Source organism: Brachyhypopomus gauderio, chromosome 15 (genome assembly GCF_052324685.1).
Source record: "Brachyhypopomus gauderio isolate BG-103 chromosome 15, BGAUD_0.2, whole genome shotgun sequence".
NCBI classification, from domain to species: domain Eukaryota; kingdom Metazoa; phylum Chordata; class Actinopteri; order Gymnotiformes; family Hypopomidae; genus Brachyhypopomus; species Brachyhypopomus gauderio.
Window position 1 is genome coordinate 16,313,685 of NC_135225.1, and position 20,761 is coordinate 16,334,445.

The 20,761-nt window shown below is 41.4% G+C and overlaps 1 protein-coding gene across 1 annotated transcript in view; it reads left to right on the plus strand.

Moving 5' to 3' along the window:
• Positions 1 to 16,775, plus strand: part of fbln7 (fibulin 7) — a 17,107-nt gene extending 332 nt beyond the window's left edge. The window contains exons 1-8 of the mRNA XM_076974861.1: positions 1 to 7; positions 2,281 to 2,443; positions 4,470 to 4,646; positions 7,166 to 7,300; positions 11,287 to 11,424; positions 11,900 to 12,037; positions 12,862 to 13,000; positions 14,936 to 16,775. The exon at positions 1 to 7 is cut by the window's left edge and continues 332 nt beyond it. Of these exons, the coding sequence (XP_076830976.1) occupies positions 1 to 7; positions 2,281 to 2,443; positions 4,470 to 4,646; positions 7,166 to 7,300; positions 11,287 to 11,424; positions 11,900 to 12,037; positions 12,862 to 13,000; positions 14,936 to 15,311 (1,273 nt within the window). The 3' untranslated portion in view covers positions 15,312 to 16,775. The remainder of the gene's footprint in view (positions 8 to 2,280; positions 2,444 to 4,469; positions 4,647 to 7,165; positions 7,301 to 11,286; positions 11,425 to 11,899; positions 12,038 to 12,861; positions 13,001 to 14,935) is intronic.
• Positions 16,776 to 20,761: the final 3,986 nt, after the last annotated feature.

A 20,761-nucleotide genomic window follows, 5' to 3' on the forward strand; every position in this document is an offset into this window, starting at 1 on the left:
GATACAGGTTAGTAAATCAGTCTTTCCTTCTGTGTTTACATGTGTGAGCGCGCATGCCTCAGAGAAATAAATATAGCCTACACCTAAATGATGGTGAAAATTGCAATCAGTAGGTGAAAATATCTCATTTAGTTTATGCCAGAAATAAAAAATATTGAATGTATAAGTGATCGTGAAAAGAACGTGAACGTGGGTTTGTCTGGGTAAAAGTGGGAAATGTCAAAAGCATGGCTGAGGTGATTAGCTGAGGAAGTCGAATGTCTCTCCAACCATTTCACCTATTTACACTGGACTGCAAATCTCTTGGAATGTGTCAACCACGGACGTAGTTTTGGGGGGGGGACGGGGGGGACATGTCCCCCCCACTTTTTCAAAAGCCGGTTTTGGTCCCCCCCAGTTTTTACAGTTAAAACCAAATATTTAAGTAGCGACGAAGTCATGTCCCCCCCACTTTTTAACGGTTAAAAAAACAATATCCAAATAGCGACAAATCTAGCACTAGGATCATGCAGCTCCGAGCTCCCCCCCCCCCCCCCCCCGCTCAACAATTTTTGTTCACAGCGCTCAACAATTTTCATTCATCCCCCCCCCCCCCCCCCCCCCTCAACAGTTCGCCACCCCAGGTTGTGTCCCCCCCACTTATGAAATCAAAACTACGTCCATGGTGTCAACAAAGTCGTTAATATCTCTCTCTCTTTTTCTCTCTCTCTATCTATCTATCTATCTATCTATCTATCTATCTATCTATCTATCTATCTATCTATCTATCTATCTATCTATCTGTCTATCTATCTATCTATCTATCTATCTATCTATATATCTATCTATCTATCTATCTATCTCTCGTTTATTATTATGTTTTCCAAATGCTGCGATAAAGTAAAAATATTGCAAAAAAAAAAGATTGTTTTCAAGAACTGTCAAAACTCATGAAGGAACAGCTACGTCGAGAGATCACAATTCTGTCACAGCACCAACATTTTAAATTTCATATGAACGGAGTTATCTAAAACTCCCGAATGCTTAATTGAAAAATAAATGATGTAGGCTATTATGAACTACACAGTCCATCATCCATTCATCCATCGTCCATTTACGAGACATTCTCCGAATCAAATGTTCAAATCAGACCACGAGACTTCTGAAGTAAGAGATAAGCACGCTGTCCTTTGCTGATTGATGCGTATAATGGAGATGTGTCACAGTTTCATGTCAAACACATCTGGAGGTCATGTCGGGGTTTATTCCCTCACTGTTTTGACACTTACTGTAAAATGCCCCCGTTTCTGTGTTCACTGTGGAGAGTTCACGTGTAGGAAGCCAGCTCACTCCGCTCTCTCCCTCTAACAAGTCTGTGACTTCCTGCCATGAAAAATATACAAGAGTCTAACTTAAGCAGTGAGGACATCTGCCATCTAACAGAGACAGACAGAGACAGAGAGAGAGCAAACAGACAGGTACCTGGAGGGCAAAGAGGTTACTATTATTACATGTTCATAAGAAAACACAACTCTCTGTTTATTTTGGCCTCTTCTTTGGAATCAATATTCATACACAAACATGGAAACTTGTCTGTGAAAAATGTTCTCTGGAGGCTTAATTAAAACCACAATTTTTATGTGTTGTTATTGTTTTTTAAATATCACACTAAATAAATAATAAATAAATGGATGTTTTAACCAATAAAAAAGAAAATAAACATAGTCAATTCAGAAAACTGTCTATATATCCTTTCACCTAAACTGCTGACAATTTAACAGCTAAGTGACATTTTGTATTCATGCACTCACTGACTCATAATTCTCATGTTATCTTTATTCTAAAGAGCCAAAGCACACAGAAAAATATAATTGTTTCACTCATTCCTTAAGGAAGGTACTGTGTGTTTGTTGATGACTTACTCGCCTGAAATCTATAAATTTTGGGTTTACTTGGAAGATTGCTATTTTTCAGGCTTAGCGAGTTGAACCTAAACATTTTCAAAACATTGAAAATGTGACCTTGTCCTTCCTGTACTGTACAGTACTACTATACCCACCCAGTTGGTGCTATGACATCATCCACATCTGGTCTTAATAGAACATCTATGCCACTTCTGAGTTTGCATGCACAAGTATGACTTTATTAGGAGTTTTGGTGGTTTGGAAATCCACTGGCTACCTATCATAATGTGCTGTGTTACAGTTGAGGTCTGTAATTAAGGTTTTGGCCTTGATAGAAATTTCACCTGTGTAGACTGGCTGTTGCCTGATCATATTCCTCTGTTTTCTAATGTGCCAGGGCTGTGTGGACAAACAGAGGGTAATTGGTATGTTACGTCAAATGGAGAAGTTACTAAAAGGACAGGAGATCCGTTTCACAGAGGGCCTTCGAATCATGAAGTCCAAGCTCACCAGCCTTCAGAACTCTGTTTCCAAGTTTCCACAAGCAGACCAGTCTTCATGTATGTATGCAGTGCTTAATGCTTATTAATGGTCATTAATGCATATTATCACTTTAAGAGAGGGTTGTATCATCAGAGTCTTGGTCACAGAAAGCAAACAAAACAATAATTAAATATAAAGGAGGATATAAACCTAATTTGAGATAAACATCTCTTTCTTGGCTCTTGATGGATTCACAGACATTCATCAGTCTCTGTTTTGGTTTCTAAAACATGAAATCAGTCAGTAGTTTGGATTATGTTCTGTGTTGAAATGTTTGTGTTATGCAGATTTCACTGTGGGCTCAGTCTCATGGAGCAGGTGGCTGTGATGGAAATGAGGCAGCTGCTAATTCACACTTAAAACCCACTTCAAAAGGGTTTTAGTAAAGACATAAAATTGCATGGTCTACATAAGCTGCATTGTATTTTACTGCATAGTCCTCTGGTGTCATAGACCTAAAGACAAGCATGCATAAAATTTTGCTCTCAACTAGTGTAGCACACTTATTGCATATATGCCTTAATGTGATGCAAATTGGTAATTTTTACATTCAGCTGCAAGAAAAGAAAATGTAAAGTGTTTGGAATGATGATTCTCCTAAACAATGATCTCACTCCTAAACAGTGATTAAACAGTGACAACCTTAATAGGCTTATGTTTAATCTTATTTAACAAACAACACAGTGTGTTATATTGCCAAAACAATAATATAGGACATTGAATAAAAAGAAAATTAACCATTATATTTAGTAAGTAATGTTACTTCCTTTACTGGCAATAACATCAGTGTAACTGTTTTTGTAATATTTTTATGTTGCGTAATCTAACCTATTTTAAGTTTTGGATTGCAAACAGATGTTTTGACATCTGCTGTAGAATTTCCTCACTGGCCTCTCAATAATTGCAAATTGTCAGTGCCCTGAAGCCACAAATTCGGATGAGGTTTTGATGGACTCAGTTCAGAAGGGGACTAAACTGACTGATGCCTTGCTCCAGGCTTTGATGTTCCTTTTTGATCTGTGATCACTGAGGTCAACTCCAGTAATCTCATTCCAACCACACTATAAGGGTTTTCACAGGCCTTTTCTGATATGAAGCCAGTATGTTTTTCAAACCATTTGCAATGCAGCTTTGTATCACATATTTAATCCTGTATACTTCAGAATGGATGTAGAAGAAATTTAGATCATTCACTCTAAATGAAACAATGGGCAGTTTATTGCATCCATGCTGATTCCTAGTAATGCATGTTACACATGGCACAACTTTCAAATGTGAATCTAAGCAGGAAGCTTGACCTCTGAACTGCAAAGTAACACAACATTCAATATCATTAAAACACCAAACTAAAATATACACTAAACTCTAAAAAAGACCTCATGTATAAAAATATGGAATTCCACTTCTTAAAATTTTAATTGCTTCCTTGCTTCAGAATGAGAGGCACATTCATCAGTGAGGAGAGGATGGAATCCAGTTCCTTCTCTAAACACGCTTTAGCTCCACCAGAGAGGAAGTACAGTTGTGTCGTTTGGCAGTGAGAGTCTGTGCCATCAAACATTTCAGCATTGGTGTGCAACAGCCTTCAGAGGGTTGTGCTTGGCTGTGGGAACAATCTGGCAGCAGCCACAGCATGGCAGACCTTGATGAAAACAACTCCTCTGCACCTATACTGAGATATGTTGGGATAAAAACTTTGTTGGCCAATATTTATTCAATATTATTAGTTAACTTGGCTTTAAGAATACAGGGAATTCCATTAAAATGCTTTCTGCTTGGCTCTGTTTGTAGTATAAAGCTGAGGTGCTTTTCAGGTGCATTGATCGAGTGTATATACCTATGCTTGTGTCTGTAATGAAGATGTCATGAAGGCTGTGTTCCTGTTATGTTCATGCAGTGTTGCACATGATCTAACCTCTGTTTCTTCTTTGTCTCTTCTCTGTCCCTTCCATTCTTCACCCCCCTATCCCCATCTTCCTCTCATCCTACTCTGAAAGATAAGACTTCATATGATAAATGACTCCACTTCCTTTTTCTTTGTAGCATCTTCCTCTTGTCCTGCTCTTGAAGCTCCAGCTCATGGGAGGAAGTTTGGCTCCAAGTATCTGGCAGGACATGAGGTCCACTTCACGTGTTCTCAAGGATATCACCTGGTGGGGCCGGGAACACGCGTGTGCCAGGAGAATGGCAGCTGGAGTGGGCTCAGTGCAGTCTGTAAAGGTCTGTAGTGTTAGCACCTAATTTAACACATTGACAAACACAGACATATTTAAAATGGCATTTTTTGTATGTAGTGCTGGCTACTAATCAATAATGTCTTTCTACTGAGGTCAGAGTAAAGAATGTGAACCTGTTCAGCATCTAAGTAACAATGTGCAAATGTGCAAAGACAATCATGCCCAGATTGTGTTCTGTTTCTTACTTATTTGAATGCAAAAAGAAGCAGACCTAGATAAAAAGATTTAAAATGCAGGGTCACCAGGTATAGTCATTTTTGGCACCAGAGATGAAGTACTGCATTTGAAGAAAGGGAAAATTGTTCTTTTGCCAAAACATTCTTTTGCTAAATAAATTAATTATAAAGACCAGACACTATCTTTTTCTGGCTGACCATATTATTCTGCTAAAGCATGGAGTAATTCTCTTAATCCTAGTCAGATCTTGGTGAGCTAATGTCTAATAGTTCATAAGACTCAATGTGAACACACACACACACACACACACACACACACACACACACACACACGCACACACACACACACACACACACACACACACACACACACACACACACACACACACACACACACACACACACAGGTAAGGCATGGGAAAAGAAAGAGAGTCATTCTTCTCACTGAATGAAGCTCTCGTTCAGATGGCATTAAATATCCTGAAACACAAAAAACACCTGCACTCACATTCCTGCTCAAGTCTCTCATGATCTCTCCTTCGCCCACACAGCCCCAGACCCGCACTTGGCATGGCTACTGTAAAAAGAGCTGTCCCCTTTGCTTCTGCTTCTGCCAGGACCACAGAGACCCCAACTGCCCTGTGTGTCAGAATAGACAGACTTTATAGGCATACTTCATCAAAAACTCAACTGTGGTCAAAAATGAATGACAGGAACTTGTGAATTGAGTTATTCATTTGTGATGCTATCTAGCTCCCCGCCTGCTTACATTCATGATAAGAATGTTAGTATTTGGTGGGTTAAATTTCCCTTTACCTCAATACACACCTCAATACAAGTGTACCCTATGTTTGCTAGCATGAAGGTATGCTAAGCATGCTCTTGATGGCTTCCTTCAGTGTCGCAGCTGGCAAGGGGCTTAGACATTCCAAGTAAAACAGTGGGACAGATCATGCTGCTGGTATATGTTTGCAAGAAAAACTTTTATAATATCTATATGTTTGAGCTTCCAATTATGTAGATTTGGGAGTCTAATGATTATGTATTTGGAACTCCCAAAGGCAGAAAGAAAAAAACAAAACAAAAATATGTCTGTTGGAAGGAGGGCTTGTACATCTGTGAATCCTCGCGCCTGAACCCTCCAGGGAAGGCACATAAACATGGGAAGGATTAGGAACATGGCAATCAGAAATTCCATGCCCAAGGAGTGTAGAGAAAGCCAAAAGCTTAGATTTCTTCCTACTTCTTTCTCAGTCTCTCCATCATCTATTTTTCCATAAATTTCTCTGTTTCTGTCTTTATATTTCCATATTCCCTCTCACCTCTCTCTCTCTCTCTCTCTCTTTCTCTCTCTCTCTCTCTCTCTCTCTCTCTCTCTCAGACACACACACACACACACACACACACACACACACACACACACACACACACACATACACAGACAGACACTATAAACATAAGTATTAATGTTGATCAGGAGTAGCTGGACATTTAGAAGATTAAAGAAATACAACTGCATTGCTCTTAAACTACTCCACTTTTCCTCCACTTTTCCTCCATTGATTCACTTCAAGTTCATGGTTTGTGCTTTTGAATGAAGAACTTAGTATAGCTCAAACAACTCATGCGACCACACACTCCAATAACCGAAAACAGCTTTGAAAATGGCAAGTGCATATGAGTCCACATCAGAGTGACTCCCATAATCAGTTCATGAAAGTAAATACTGTGCTATCTCAGTAGATACTGTAATATCTCTTCATCTCCAACCAACATGTGGTAGACATATTACTGTTGCCATCTATTAGGGGATAGCCACACTGCTTAATTCTCCCCATTAGACCAGAGAGGAATATACAGGGCTCAGTGGCAGTAGAAGCAGAGTATGTGTGGTTGCTGTGAAACCGTGAGTCTGGCAAAGTGTTTTTGTTAGGGTACCAATAAGCTTCTGTGGATGCAAGCTAATGAGAATGGCTTAAACAGCAAACATTTTGGAATAACATAGTGGCCCTCGGTGACTTTTATTCTAAACAACTGTGTGCCTCATTTTTGGCATTCCAAAAAGGTCACTTTTCCTTACCCTGTGTAATGTTACAAGAGAAATGTGAAAAATGTGGAGTATGCCTAGTCTCTCAGCAGTATGGGTACTTTCCACTAATTCATTGCTCTAAGCAAACATATAAGACATAAGCATATCTCTTTTATGCAGCATATAATATATGTTACCTGATAAGAAATATATTTTATATAAAAGACATGTGACAGATCAGTTTGCATGGTTATAAAGGTTTTCCTAAGCATATAATAACCTCTGTGTTTACTGCAGTGCACACAGATGTGAGTTTGTGTGCTAGCAACCCCTGCTTGAATGGTGGCACCTGTGTGGAGGGACCAAGCCAGTACAAGTGCACCTGTCCTCACAACTGGAGCGGGAACCACTGCCAGCACCAGACTCAGACAGGTGAAAGTGGTCAATCAATCAAAATTTATTTATATAGTGCTTTTTACAACAGTTTGTTGTCAAACAGTTGTCACACAGCAGCTTTACAAGTGAGCAAGCCAAGGGCGACAGTGGCAAGGAAAAACTCCCTAAGAGCATGAGGAAGAAACCTTGAGAGGGGGGGGGGGCATCCTCCTTTGGCAAACACCGTCACCATTACAACAATAGGGAGATACATAAACAAAGAAAATATGGGAATTATAAATAATTCTCATCTTTGTGTGTATTTATATACGTGTTCTCTATGTAATTCTTATTCAGTCCTAAACTTCTTGATGTTTGGTAATAGTAGTCCAGGGCCATGGAGATACAGTCACAGCAGGGGAGAATTCAGGGTGGTGAGAGGGGCCAGGGCAGTGGGTTTATCCTTCATCCACAGCTGGTTAGGCAGGTGGTATCTGGCCCAGGGTGGATATCAGGAAAGGCTCATCTCTCCTCGTTTCAGTATTTCTTGGGTAGGCCAGCAACCATTTGGAAACAGAAAAGAGGGAAAATTAGCTTTGGGATCATATGTGGGACAGAGGAAATTCAAACTTCTGAAGTGTGGCATTAAATTATTACAGCCTAGCTAAAAAGGCAGATTCAGAAGGTAACACAGACTTGGGAGCATTCTGAGATATTGGCATCCACCCACTACACCGTCAACAAACTTGAGTGACCACGTGCAGTGACTGGATGACAGCACCAGTGCACCATAAAACTAGGGCTGAACGATTTTGGAAAATAATCTAATTGCAATTTTTAATCTATAAATTGCGATTGCGATTTAAAATCGCGATTTTTTCCCATTGTTCCACTTCAGGAAACTCTGTTTCGGCATTTTTTATACAGCTCAGATACAGGGTTGCGGGGGGGGGGGGGTGTAAACAGAGGCGGTCTTTGCATAGAGGCGTTGCTAGGCAATTGCCTTGGGCCCCTCCCACTGTAGGGCCCCCTTGTCTAGCTAAAGCCAGGTTCACACTACACGACTTTTCAGTCATCAGGTTTTTGTGCCGTTCGCACTACACGACTGGTTGTGCTGTAATCGCGAGTCTTTCAGTTGTTGTGGCTTTCACACTACATGACTGATCGGTGACGTGGGCTCACGAATTAAATCGCCGACTCATCTGGCTGCCGTCCAAAAACACGAGAACACGAAAATGAAACACTCGCGAGAACCAGCAACACCACGAAGAAAATAAAAACAACGTACATGTGCTCCACGTTTTCGTTATTATTATTATTATTTTTACCGTTTAACCACTCCATAGTCCCAAATTGCCAGAATTATTTCATCTCTCCGTTGCAGTGAACATATAGTCAATCGCACTATTTCTCCAGTGCTGTCACAATAACTTAAACACAGTCTTGTAGTAAAGTTGTATGAAGCTAGACGCTGCTGTTGACTCACAGTCGCCGACTGGGCTAGATATGAAACATGCTAGATATCTGCCGGTCGTCTGCGATGAGTTGGCGGCCACTCGGCGACGGCTCGGCGAGCGTCTTTCAGCAGTTCACACTACACGACTGAGCGAGCGCCGAATGATCCCCGATTTGCGTCCGACCACAGTTTCTGTCGGCGATCTACAAAAACAGTCGGCGACTGAAAAACCAGCCTAAAATCTTGTAGTGTGAACCTGAACTTATTTCTCGCATATTAATGTTGATGGGCCCCCTAGCTAAATTCGCCTTGAGCCTCCAAATTGCTAAGTCCGCCACTGGGTGTAAAATGGACTAAATTTAAGTATTATTATTATATCGTGATCGATCGATCGCCTGTGGTTGGCGCCAGAGCGAACTACTATTTTTTTAGTCTAAGACGCTCAATGCGTGAGAGTTGGCAGCCCTGCAGGTATAGCAACTTGGCTAAAATATGTGCGTGAGGGCGTTTGGTAGCGCATATCCAGTGTGTTTAACAAAGCCATGAAGCCGGGCTTGTTCACTATATTAACGGGCATCATGTCTTTCACTATGAACTCCGTTACTGCCCGAGTTATTTCAGCGTGGCGCTTCGAATTACATCCATAAGGAGTTACACTTTCAAACGGTTCGGTCAGTGAACCCTGTCTGCTGGACCGCGGTCAAGCTATCCGCGCTTTCGCGATTCATCCGTGGTTTAAATCTTATTGCGCCTATATGCGTGATTTTACGGTATTTCGCTGCTCACCCCATACTAAAGCTGTATAAGCGCAGAGAAACACTTTGGCGTATTTGAAGATGCAGCACTGGTCGTTGGCATTTTAGCCTTACAAATATCATACGAGGCTTTGTGGTGTTTTTTTAATGCTGAATGTTTGTAGTGTTACCTCGCGTCGTAGCAACAGTAGCAAGGCATGTTTTGCAGGGTACCTGACGTTGAGCAGCATCTTTTTAAAAGCCAAAGTAATTTCACACAACTTATGTGCTGCCCCTCTTTGGTATTAGACTTTCAGTTGTGTCAGCTTCTGTCGAGCCTGAAGCCGTTGTGCAACAAGTTAAAGTGCGCTGTGTTAACTTCACTTCTCCACCTCCCTGCCTCCTGCTCGGGTTTGCTCCATTCGTCCTCGGCTCGGCTCGCTCCCAAGTCACGTGACCAGTTTAAATCGCAGCCTGTGCAATTAGACAATCGCGTTTTAAAAAATCGCGAAATTATCGCAAATGCAATTAATCGTTCAGCCCTACATAAAACCCTTCCTCCATGAACCCCTGGATCTGTAACCTTTATCTAAGGGGGCACATTAATTACCAAACACTAAACTAAATAAGTAAGTTTTCAACCTAGTTTTTGTCAGAGTCTGGGACATATTCTGGATGGTTATTCCATAGTTAAGGAGCCTTATAAGAAAAGGCTCTTCCCCCTGCTGTTACTCGGAACTAATTGTTGGAACTAATAAGAGGCTAGCACCCTGTGATCTTAGTGGACGTGAGGGTTCATAATAGGAGATAAGTTCCTGGAGGTAATCAGGAGCAAGCTCGTGCAGTGCTTTATAAGTCAGTAGAAGAATTTTAAAATCAATACGGAATTTAACTGGGAGCCAGTGCAGGACTGATAGGACTGGCATAAAATTTTCTAGTTCTAGTCAGAACTCTGGCTGCAGCATTTTGAACAATTTGAAGTTTATTGAGATTGCTATTTGAGCATCCTGACAGTAATGAGTTATAGTAGTCTAATCTGGAGCTAACAAAGTGGTGTTCCCACTGTGGTTATTTCTCTGATTTTGTCATTTGGTTTTAAGGAATACTTTCACCTAAAATATCTCACAGTACTAAGTACTGCTAACATTGACGAACCACTAGCAGCTGGTCAGCCTTAGACACATTTGTGTTGACCAGTCCCTAATAGGTTTTATGAGTCATGAAGCCACACTAGAGTTTTTTTTGTGAGATATTAATTTAATCTGAATTCTTGTGTTGCATGATAACAGATGTCATTGTACTGTGATGTCACCAGTTTATACATGTCCTGTTTTGAGTTCAATGTGTGTATAATTTGCCTAAGCCTCTAGCAAGTATGAATAGTTTCACAAACATGTAATCTGGATGAACTCACCAGCATTTGGTGCATATTTTTGAGCATTTGAATAAAAAATATATATATTTTAAATGTTGGTTTACCTATGTGTTGTCTGGTGTGTTGTTTTATGCATGTATATGCTTTGTCTTGTATGTGTGACTGTGCGTTTTTGTGTTTGTATGTGTCTGTGCATGTATGTGCGTATATATATATATATATATATATATATATATATATATATATATATATATATATATATATATATATATATATATATATACTGTATATATAAGCACTTGTGTGCATGTGTGTCATTGTTTTTTTTTTTTTTTTTTGCCCATCTCGGTGTGCTGTGCTCCTGTGCATATATGTGCACATATGTGTGTGTGTACGCGTGTCTCAGTGGTGGGCTGGGCTTCGGCCACCAGCCACAGGGTGAATAATAAGCCTCTCTCGCCTCCCCTCTTGCGCTCAGCTCCCCCAGAATGGAGTGTGGTAGATGACCCAGCATTCAGCCGCAAGCCCCGCTGCGCCAAAGTGGAGCGAGCTCAGCACTGCAGCTGCGATGCCGGCTTCCACATGAGTGGCACATCTGACAGCAGCATCTGCCAGGGTACTCCCCACCTTCCCCTTCCTAACCTGCTCCATCTTTAGAAAACTAACTACACTACAGGGAGAAAAGAGGGGCATAGTTTCACTTTGTGGAAATATTTTTGTCCTAAGACAAATAAATGAACAGTAACATTTCTATATATTTTCTATCCACTTTGAAATTCAGCTAATTCCCATAGCTTTGGGGTGTCCTGCTCAGTATTCCTTTGCAGTATCTTATTCCAACTTCAAGTTCCATGATAATAAATAATCCATTAAAGACTCAAACTGGAGGGCCCCAGACAGCCTCTTTCTTCTCAATCTATACCTTTTTTTATTTCTGTATATTTGTCACTTTTCAGACCTTCTACTTCAGAAATTCTGCTTCTCTTTGCATCTCTACCATTTCCTGTCCATCTTTCTCTCATAATTGGTTTTCCATTTAATATGTATGAGCATATCATCCTAGTTAATCTTTTCCTTCCTCTCTCTTACAGATGTAAATGAGTGTGAGGTGTACAAGGCAGATGGCAGCGGTCTGCTGTGTGCCAGCGTATGTGTAAACATCCCGGGCTCCTTCCGCTGCACATGCCCTAGCGGGTACAAGCTGCTGGCAGATCGGAGAAGCTGTGAGGGTACGTGGTACCAGTGGTGATAAAGGTCTAATCCTTTACTGCTAACTGTTAGATTACAGTGATAGGCAGAAGGGAGAGGTCATTTGTGAAATCTGCTGGGTGATTCTATAGAGAAGCAGCTCACTGGACTTGAATAATCTCCAAGGTGCATTCATCAGTTGCCCCTCGATGCCCCCAGAACGATTGTGGGGAAAGCGTATAAAAGAAATCACCGCCATGTGAACGCACGGGGAACAAACCAGGATAAACTCAAAGAGTCGTGGAATACTCAACGCAAGAAGGGAGAAAATAAATAAACTCAAACAAAATAACTAAGGATGCCAGGGGAAGTAGCAGTAAATAATAAAAATCCCTTCCCAAAAAAACCAACAACCCAACAGAAAAAAACATAGTGAAAGAAAACCCGAGAGAGGCCAGGGAGCGGCGCAGGAGTAAAAGCACTTGAATAAGCAGTGAGAGAACTTGCTGACAAGACACCAAACAAGCAGAACACAATACCAGAAAAAGGGTTGACTGTGTGAGCATAGCATAGGGCAACAAACAATTCAGCAATCAGACCCTGCCCACTGCCTACCTTAAATAGGGGACGAGACAGCTGCAGGTCATCACTGCTGATTGTGCCTGAGTTGTCGTGAGCTGGCTCGTGAGCTTCCTAGCGGGAACTACCCTGGAACCAGCCCTGACACAAAGGCCCAAAGGGACCACACCATTCTTCTCTGAGCTCGTGGCTGCAGCCTCCAGGGTTGGCCTTACTCATTTTTTTTTTCTCTCTAATTCTCCGTTTCTTCTTTTCTTCCCTCCCTGGTTGCCCTGTACTGCTCCAGATGTGGATGAGTGTCTTGCACAACAGCACAACTGCAGCCACGGCACCACCTGTGTCAACACCGGGGGAGGCTTCCGGTGTGTGAACCCCGAGTGCCCACGTTCCCACGCAAACATCAGCTACGTCAAGACCTCGCCTCTGTGAGTACCACAATAGCATCTCCACCACTCAAACAGAGCGCAACATGTGTATTGTCCAAACCCCTATTATGTATGGTAGTTTAATTTTCTTTAGGATGATGATGCTTAACCAGCTTTAGAAAATGAGTTGCATTTGCCTCTTTCCTGGTTGATGTTATAAGCTATTAAAACATATAGGTAATTTAGGTAAAATTAATATATTTTTAAAAGTATATTTTAGTAATATAGACTGGAGCGCACTCATGAGAGATACCAAGACTCAATAACTTGTCACCATCCTGTGACCTTATGTGGCAAGCAAGCAATTAGTCTAACTGAACTAATTAGGGGAAGGCTCAGCAGGTATGACAAGGAACTATTTGCAAGTAACTAAACTGGACTTTACATCCAGTTTGTGCTATATGTGTTTAGATTTTTATTGCTGTGGTTTCTCTTTGTAGGCATGCCTACCTTGATATCTTTTCAGAAGCCATTTATCTTCAGTATACATAATTATTGTTAAAACTAACATATTTGATCATAATTTGCCTATTTGCTACGTCACTATATAAGTATATATATATGTATGATATATAAGTATATATAAGTATGATTCATTTTGTTTATAAGCACTATTACATTTTGCTCATAGGGGTCTTGAACTACATTTCTTTAAATGTAATGTTTCTGGTAAAAAATACAGTTAAATGTGGAAAAAAGTGCTCATTAACCTTCTAATTCAATAAGCATGTGTGAAGAGCAAGGCTAGGCTTCCAGCAAACAGGTCAGAGATTGGCCAGTAATGACGTAGCTAGTAATTGTTCCAAAGTTCCAAGAATGTTCCTCCTCTAATGTTCCTTTTAGATAATGAGAACATTGTTCTTAAATGTTCTGTTAATGTTCATTGGATCCAGGTTTCTTTCATGGCATTCATGGAATGTTTTTTACTTGGTTATTAGACCATTCAATAACATGTTCTCAGAGTGTTACAGCTCAGATGTTCTGGGAGAATTTTGGGTGACTTGTTTTCTTCATGTTCATGGAACATTTTTTATTAGTTGTGAAAATGTGCTACAAAACATTTTCAGAAAATTACAGGTCAAATGTCAACAGCCATAGTGATCAGTTTTATTAGAAATTACTTTCCAATAACATTGCAAACAGAATATTTAATGGTTAGAGTCTGAGAACTTTAATCAAGAACATTATGATGTTCTATCAATGTTATTTTCTGAACATTTCTTCCTAACATCATGAGATTCTTCAAATCACATTAGCCAAGGTTCTAGCAATGTTCCCTATTAGTTGGGAGGTGTGGAAAAAGGCAAATCTGCTTCAAATTTCAAAGTAACTCCAAGTGAAAAACCTTAAATTTCATGTTGGTTTGAGAAGCATTTCTGATTAAACATAAATCAATAGAACAAAGGAAAACACAGGATAAACCTTTAGCATGCATTTTATGCAAGAAAGGAGTTGTTACATATTATAGGTCTATCCAAATTCGAAAACTGAAGTGACAATAAAAAACAATTCTATTCTCTTCTGGTCACATATCATTGAGTTTTGCAATATCCATACTCTATCAATCAGAACCTGAGAGGTGTTTACTTTTAACCAAATGGTATTAATGACTTTGCTCTGAAAAAGTAATCCAATGTCTGAAATAAATTAGATATAAATAAAAGTTACAACAACATAGAAATAATTTCACCTTAAGAATTCATGGAAAAAAATGCCAAATAATATTTTGGTATGTTTTTTGACTTTATATTTATTGCCTACTCAAATAACTGCCCCTAGACATAATTTGAGTTCGATCTTTTTTTATTGTGTTTAATTTATAAACATCAAAAATATTGTCCATAGTACTTGACAGATACTGCAGATGTAGTACACAGAGATTTGATTAAAAAAGTAAACTTTTCTTGTAGTGTAATATCCCTCTCCCCCTTGCAGCCAGTGCGAGAGGAACCCCTGCCACATGGAGAGTCGCTCATGTCCTCTGGCACCCAAAACTATCTCCTACCACTACCTCTCACTGCCTTCCAATCTCCGAACTCCTGCCACGCTCTTTCGCATGGCCACTGCAGCAGCGCCGGGCCGACCCGGCCCAGACAGCCTGCGTTTTGGCATTGTGGGAGGGGGAGATGCCCGTGGCCTGTTCGTCATGCAGCGCTCGGACCGGCAGACTGGGGAACTGATCCTGGTTCAGCCACTGGTTGGACCACAGGAGCTCAGTGTGGATGTAGACATGGCTGAGTACTCAGACCGTACTTTCCAGGCCAAACACCTGGCCCGGGTACATGTAATCGTCTCCCCACATGAGTTCTAAAGTGGAGGCATTGCATGCATGAGCTGTTGATTTCCCTTGCTCTTTTATTGGCTGTTTAAGAATTCAGCAGTTTAAAGAAATATTTTACCTAAAATGATACAATGACTAGCGATGACTAGATGTCTTATTTGCATAATACTTGGCTCAAGAGTCAATAGTCACAACATTACCATGCTTAGGTGAAATATTTAATCAAGATTTACAGTAATATATGACTCTTTAGCACTTACCATTATAAATGAGGTATTAGTTATTTAGGTTGTACCAAGCTTTGACTAACTTTGTATTGAGGTTGATGTGTCCACACAAGATAAAGGTAAGAGAAGGGGAAAATAAGTTCATTAAGTGAGTGAGTCAGTGAGATCTAAGTGAATGACTGTACATACACATCTAGCTATACAGACTGAACTATTAAACATTGCTTGCCAGGTTTCTATACCTTGTTTTTGATCAAATCAGATCTTCCGAGGGTGTGGAAACATATTATACACATAATCACATAAACATTTGAATTGACACCAATGTCTTAAAAAACAACTGCAACAATAGCATTTCTTGTTTTTTTTTTGTTTTTTTTTTATATCAGACTGTGTATCACATTGTGAGCTATATTTACATTGTTTTAATAACAGCATAATTTTTCTTAAACCAAGCTGATGCCTTGATTATGGATGCTTTGTCAAAAACAGTTACATAAAGTTACATAAAACAAACCATTAGCCTACTCCAGTATTTTCCAAACCAAGTCTTAGGGACCTGTAGCAGTCCACATTTTTGCTCTAAACCTGTTCCAACACATGAACCAACTCATCAAGACTTCTGACTTGCTTGTATAATGTGTGTTGGGAACTTGGAGAGAGCAAAATGTGCACAGAGAAGTCCTAGAAGACAAATTTGGGAAATATAGACCCCTACTCTATTTATTTATGAAGTGTATATATCAACGAGAAGTGTGGTTGACTTGGAGTTATATTGTGTTGTTTAAGTGTTCCCTTAATTTTTTTGAGCAGTGTACATATGAAGATGTGGAGCTCAGGGGCCCCTAGTCATTGAGTCTTCTGGTAATCTGAGATGTTGATGCCGTCATCCAGCCATGTCATGCATTCACTCTAGTTGTGATAATGACTTGGGTGGAAAGCAGGTACACTTTAGGTACACTAATATATATACGCACACACACACACACACACATACACATATACACATGATATGATATTCATGACTGCCTTCTTATATTCATGTTTATCATGTTATATATGTTGAAATCAAATGGCTTATTTTACAAATGTTTCTTTAACAAACTAAGTAAACTTTAATAAACTAAGTACATTTTTGATTTTTGGTTTTACAAAATACATTGCACAAAAACTTCAAACTTGTCAAACAAACTCATGAATATAAGTGATGTAATTAAAAAAGTTGTATGGTGACTTCCTGACTATTAAATCTGGAAATGAAACATTACTATCCTACCAGCTCAGTCTTGAATCTTGGATGGAGGCCTCAATAGGGTTATGAGTCAATACTATCATGAGATGTGTGAATTCTGCAAGATGCTACTTCTCCTGTCCTATGAACAGGCAATAGGGCTGAGAACATTATTAGACAAAGAGGTTTAATATACATTGTATCATACATAATATCCTTCCTGGTTTAGAAACGTTCTCACACTGTGTTGCCATCCTGTTCCTTATGTAGGCCGGCAGAGTGCGCAGCAGGTTGTGCAACGTACAGTTAAACCATTTGCATTGCCTGTTCCCAGCCAGGTGATACGGGGTTGTTCACGACTTCCGGATCCCATACATACTGCAAAGCAGTAGCGAACCGTGACTATTAAACCTGGGCCCGCTGTCATCACCTCCCCCCCTCCCCACCCCACAAAAAAACTCTCCTCTCCTCTCCTAATTAACTGCAATAAAGAAAAAAATTAAAGACGACAGTACAGCTTTAGAAACGTAATAAACAATAATATCTGTACTAGATAACTTCTTAAGCAAAATAAGGTAGCCTATGGTTCTACAGCTCTGTGTTCCTCTGAAGCGGAATATGTAAACAACGCACACAAGGACATCAAAGGAATGAATCGAAACTAGGTAGCGGTGGTACGCTAACGACAGCTATTAGTGATGTGTCCGTCGCGAACGAACCGGTTCAAAGGGCCAGCTCTTTTAAGTGAACGACGAGAGCTGGTTTCCCTCTAAGACCGAGCCGGTTCCCCTCTAAGACCCCCCCCCCCCCCCGGGTCAACAAATTACGTTCACCACGCCCCCCCCCCCCCCCCCGTCAACAAATTACGTTCGCCACCCCCTCAAATAAGGAGCCATTTGGGAGCCAAAAGAGCCGACTCTTTATGAGGAGCTGAGCCAAAAGATCCGGCTTTAGGGAGCCAAAAGATCCGGCTCCCTAAAAAGAGCCGAAATTCCCATAACTAACAGCTAGCGTTGCCACAGTGGGCGGAAATTATCATACTGTTAAGTCCGCCCACTAAGAGGGACGATATGATTGGGCAATTTTGCTGTCAAGTTTGTTTGAAACTGGTATTGCGCTGAATTATAACTGCCTGGCCCTCTGTAAACGAACAGCGGGCATCACAGTCCTGATAGGGGGAGACACAGGCTCGCAGGCTTCCACTTAACCCCTTACCTTCCAACACAGATTGAATAGACAAGGTTGAATAATTTATTTGCTTATATTTTTGTAATTGTTTAGATGTCGATTGTCAAACTGTAAGTAGATAAAATAAAATTGGATAAATTATATTATATATATTTATGTTTTAAGAATATTTTTAGGCCCTCTGAGAGGGAGTAGAGGGCCCTGATGGTTCCCCATTGCTGCAAAGTTGTTGTATCAGTATGCCCTCAAAACAACGCCCCTGGTCGGAGTGAAACTGACTAGGGATACCGAACCTATAAAACCACTCAGTAATCAAAACCTGGGCAACGGTCAGAGCCGGCTGATCCCGGGTGGGGACTGCTATGGAGTACTTACTAAAAACGTCAGTGATTACCAAGACGTTCTCCACCCCCCCTGTCTTAGGCTCCAGGACTGTAAAATCAATGGAGACGGTTTCGTTAGGCCGAGATGCCAACAGGTGGCCCATGTACGTGGCGGCTGGCGGGGCCGTCTCCTTAGCCACCTGGCATCTAGGGCACTCCTCACACCACTGGCGCACCTCTGCGGACATTCGTGGCCAATAACACCGCTGCCGGACCAACTCAAGGGTCCGGTTGGCCCCTTGGTGGCCATGCTGTTGGTGGAGACCTCTGACCACAAAACAGCTGGCAGGATCAGCTGACGGCACTCCTTGTGACCGCTGGGGTGCAAAACACGTCGATAAAGCACACCTTTACTTTCAACCAACCGGTCCCACTGGCGCAGCAGGACAAGAGCCAAAGGTGAAAGGGCTTCCCTTTCTTCACGAGTTGGCTGCCTTCCCTCCTTCCAGAAGACCAGAACCGACTGAATAGTGGGGTCACTTGCCTGTAAAGCACACAGATCTGGAGAAGCATGAGATGGCAATACAGAGACCACCAACTGGGAAGCTGTGATGTGGTCTTCCCCAGCTGTTACCTGTTGCAGCGCCCTGGGGACTGCAATCCCCAAGGCCAGATCACCTGCACCATCCCCCTCAGGTTGGTATTGCCGCGAAAGAGCGTCGGCATTACGGTTGGACTTTCCCAATCTGTATCTAAGTTTGAAATCGAATGATGCTAGCTGTGCAGCCCATCGATGTTCTACGGCCCCTAGCTTTGCCGAGGTGAGATGGCTCAACTTACCTTCCACCTCCTGAGAAAGTACCGCACCCAAGCCACTATAGCTTGCATCCACTTCCAGGATGAATGGTCAGCTGAAATCTGCATACGCCAGTACTGGCGCAGCGTCAAGCTTGTTTTTGAGCCCTTCAAAACTTGCCTCACACTCCCCTGACCAGGCATCCTGAAGCTGCTGCCCTACGGCCCGTCGAGATCGGCTCCCACTTAATTCAGCTACCAGACGATGTAATGGAGCTGCCAATTTTGCGACGCCTTCGACAAAACTAGCGATGCCAAGGAATGAACGCAGCTCGGACACATTGGTAGGTCGCCGCCATTTGGAAACTGCTTCCACCTTATCAGGGTCAGTAGACACTTCCTGCTGGGAAATCACATGTCCCACTGCTCTCATCACATAGCCTCTAAATCCAAACTCAGCCAGTAGTCTTGTGGCAGACTTCGCCACGAAACCCCTAGCCCCTACCTCTACAGGTCTAATATGTGCTTGCCAGCCCCGCTCTCTTACCTCAGCCACCAAATCTGCATACTTCAACCTTTTCCTTTCATATGCTGCATCAACTTCGTCTTCAAATGGAACAGTTAGCTCTATGAAATACACTATCCGCTTACTTTCAGAATACAACACAACATCTGGCCTCAAGTTTTTGACTACAATACACTCTGGAACCTGCAATTTACAGCCTACATCAACCAACAGTTTCCAATCTCTTGCATCAGCCCACTTACCAACAACTTTTGAAAACTGTGCTGGCTCCTTGCTATGCTGCCCCTCACACACAAACCTAATTACTCTATTGGAACTAGCAAGGACACTTTACAAGAAATAAATAAAACAAATTATGAAGAGAACAGAATATGCACCAGAGGACACAAAACATACAATAGACAATAAAGTGAATCACAGGGAATAGGCTATTGTGAACAGGTGAGTTTTGAGTCTGGATTTAAAAAGAGGAAGAGAATCAATGTTACGGATGTCAGGAGGGAGGGAGTTCCAGAGTTTGGGAGCAGAGTGACTGAAAGCTCTGCTTCCCATGGTACACATACGAGCAGGAGGTACAGGGAGATGAGTGGAAGAGGAGGATCTGAGCGAGTGAGAGGAAGATGCGATATTGCAAAGATTTGACAGATATGGGGGGACAAGATTATGGATGGCCTTGAATGTAAAGAGAAGGATTTTGATATATATTCTATATTTAACAGGAAGCCAGTGGAGTTGTTGAAGGACAGGTGTAATGTGTTGGAAAGAAGGAGTTATAGAAATAATATGAGCAGCTGTATTCTGAACCAGCTGAAGCCTATGGAGGGAGTTATGAGGAAGGTCAAAGAGGAGAGAATTGCAGTAGTCAATACGGGAGGTAACAAGGCTATGAACAAGAATAGATGCAGTATGGAGGAGAGGGAGGGGCTTAGACGGTTGATGTTACGGAGATGAAACTATGCAGACCGGGTTATATTACTGATGTGCGAGTGAAAGGATAAAGTGCTATCTAGGATGATACCCAGACTCTTAACCTGAGGTGAGGGGGAGACTAAGGAACTATCGATTGGGATGGAGAAACTGTGAACTTTAGATGTGTGGATTTTGAACCGCAGAGTAGCATTTCAGCTTTACTGCTATTGAGATTTAGGAAATTAGCTGCAAACCAGGTTTTTATTTCAGATAGACAATTT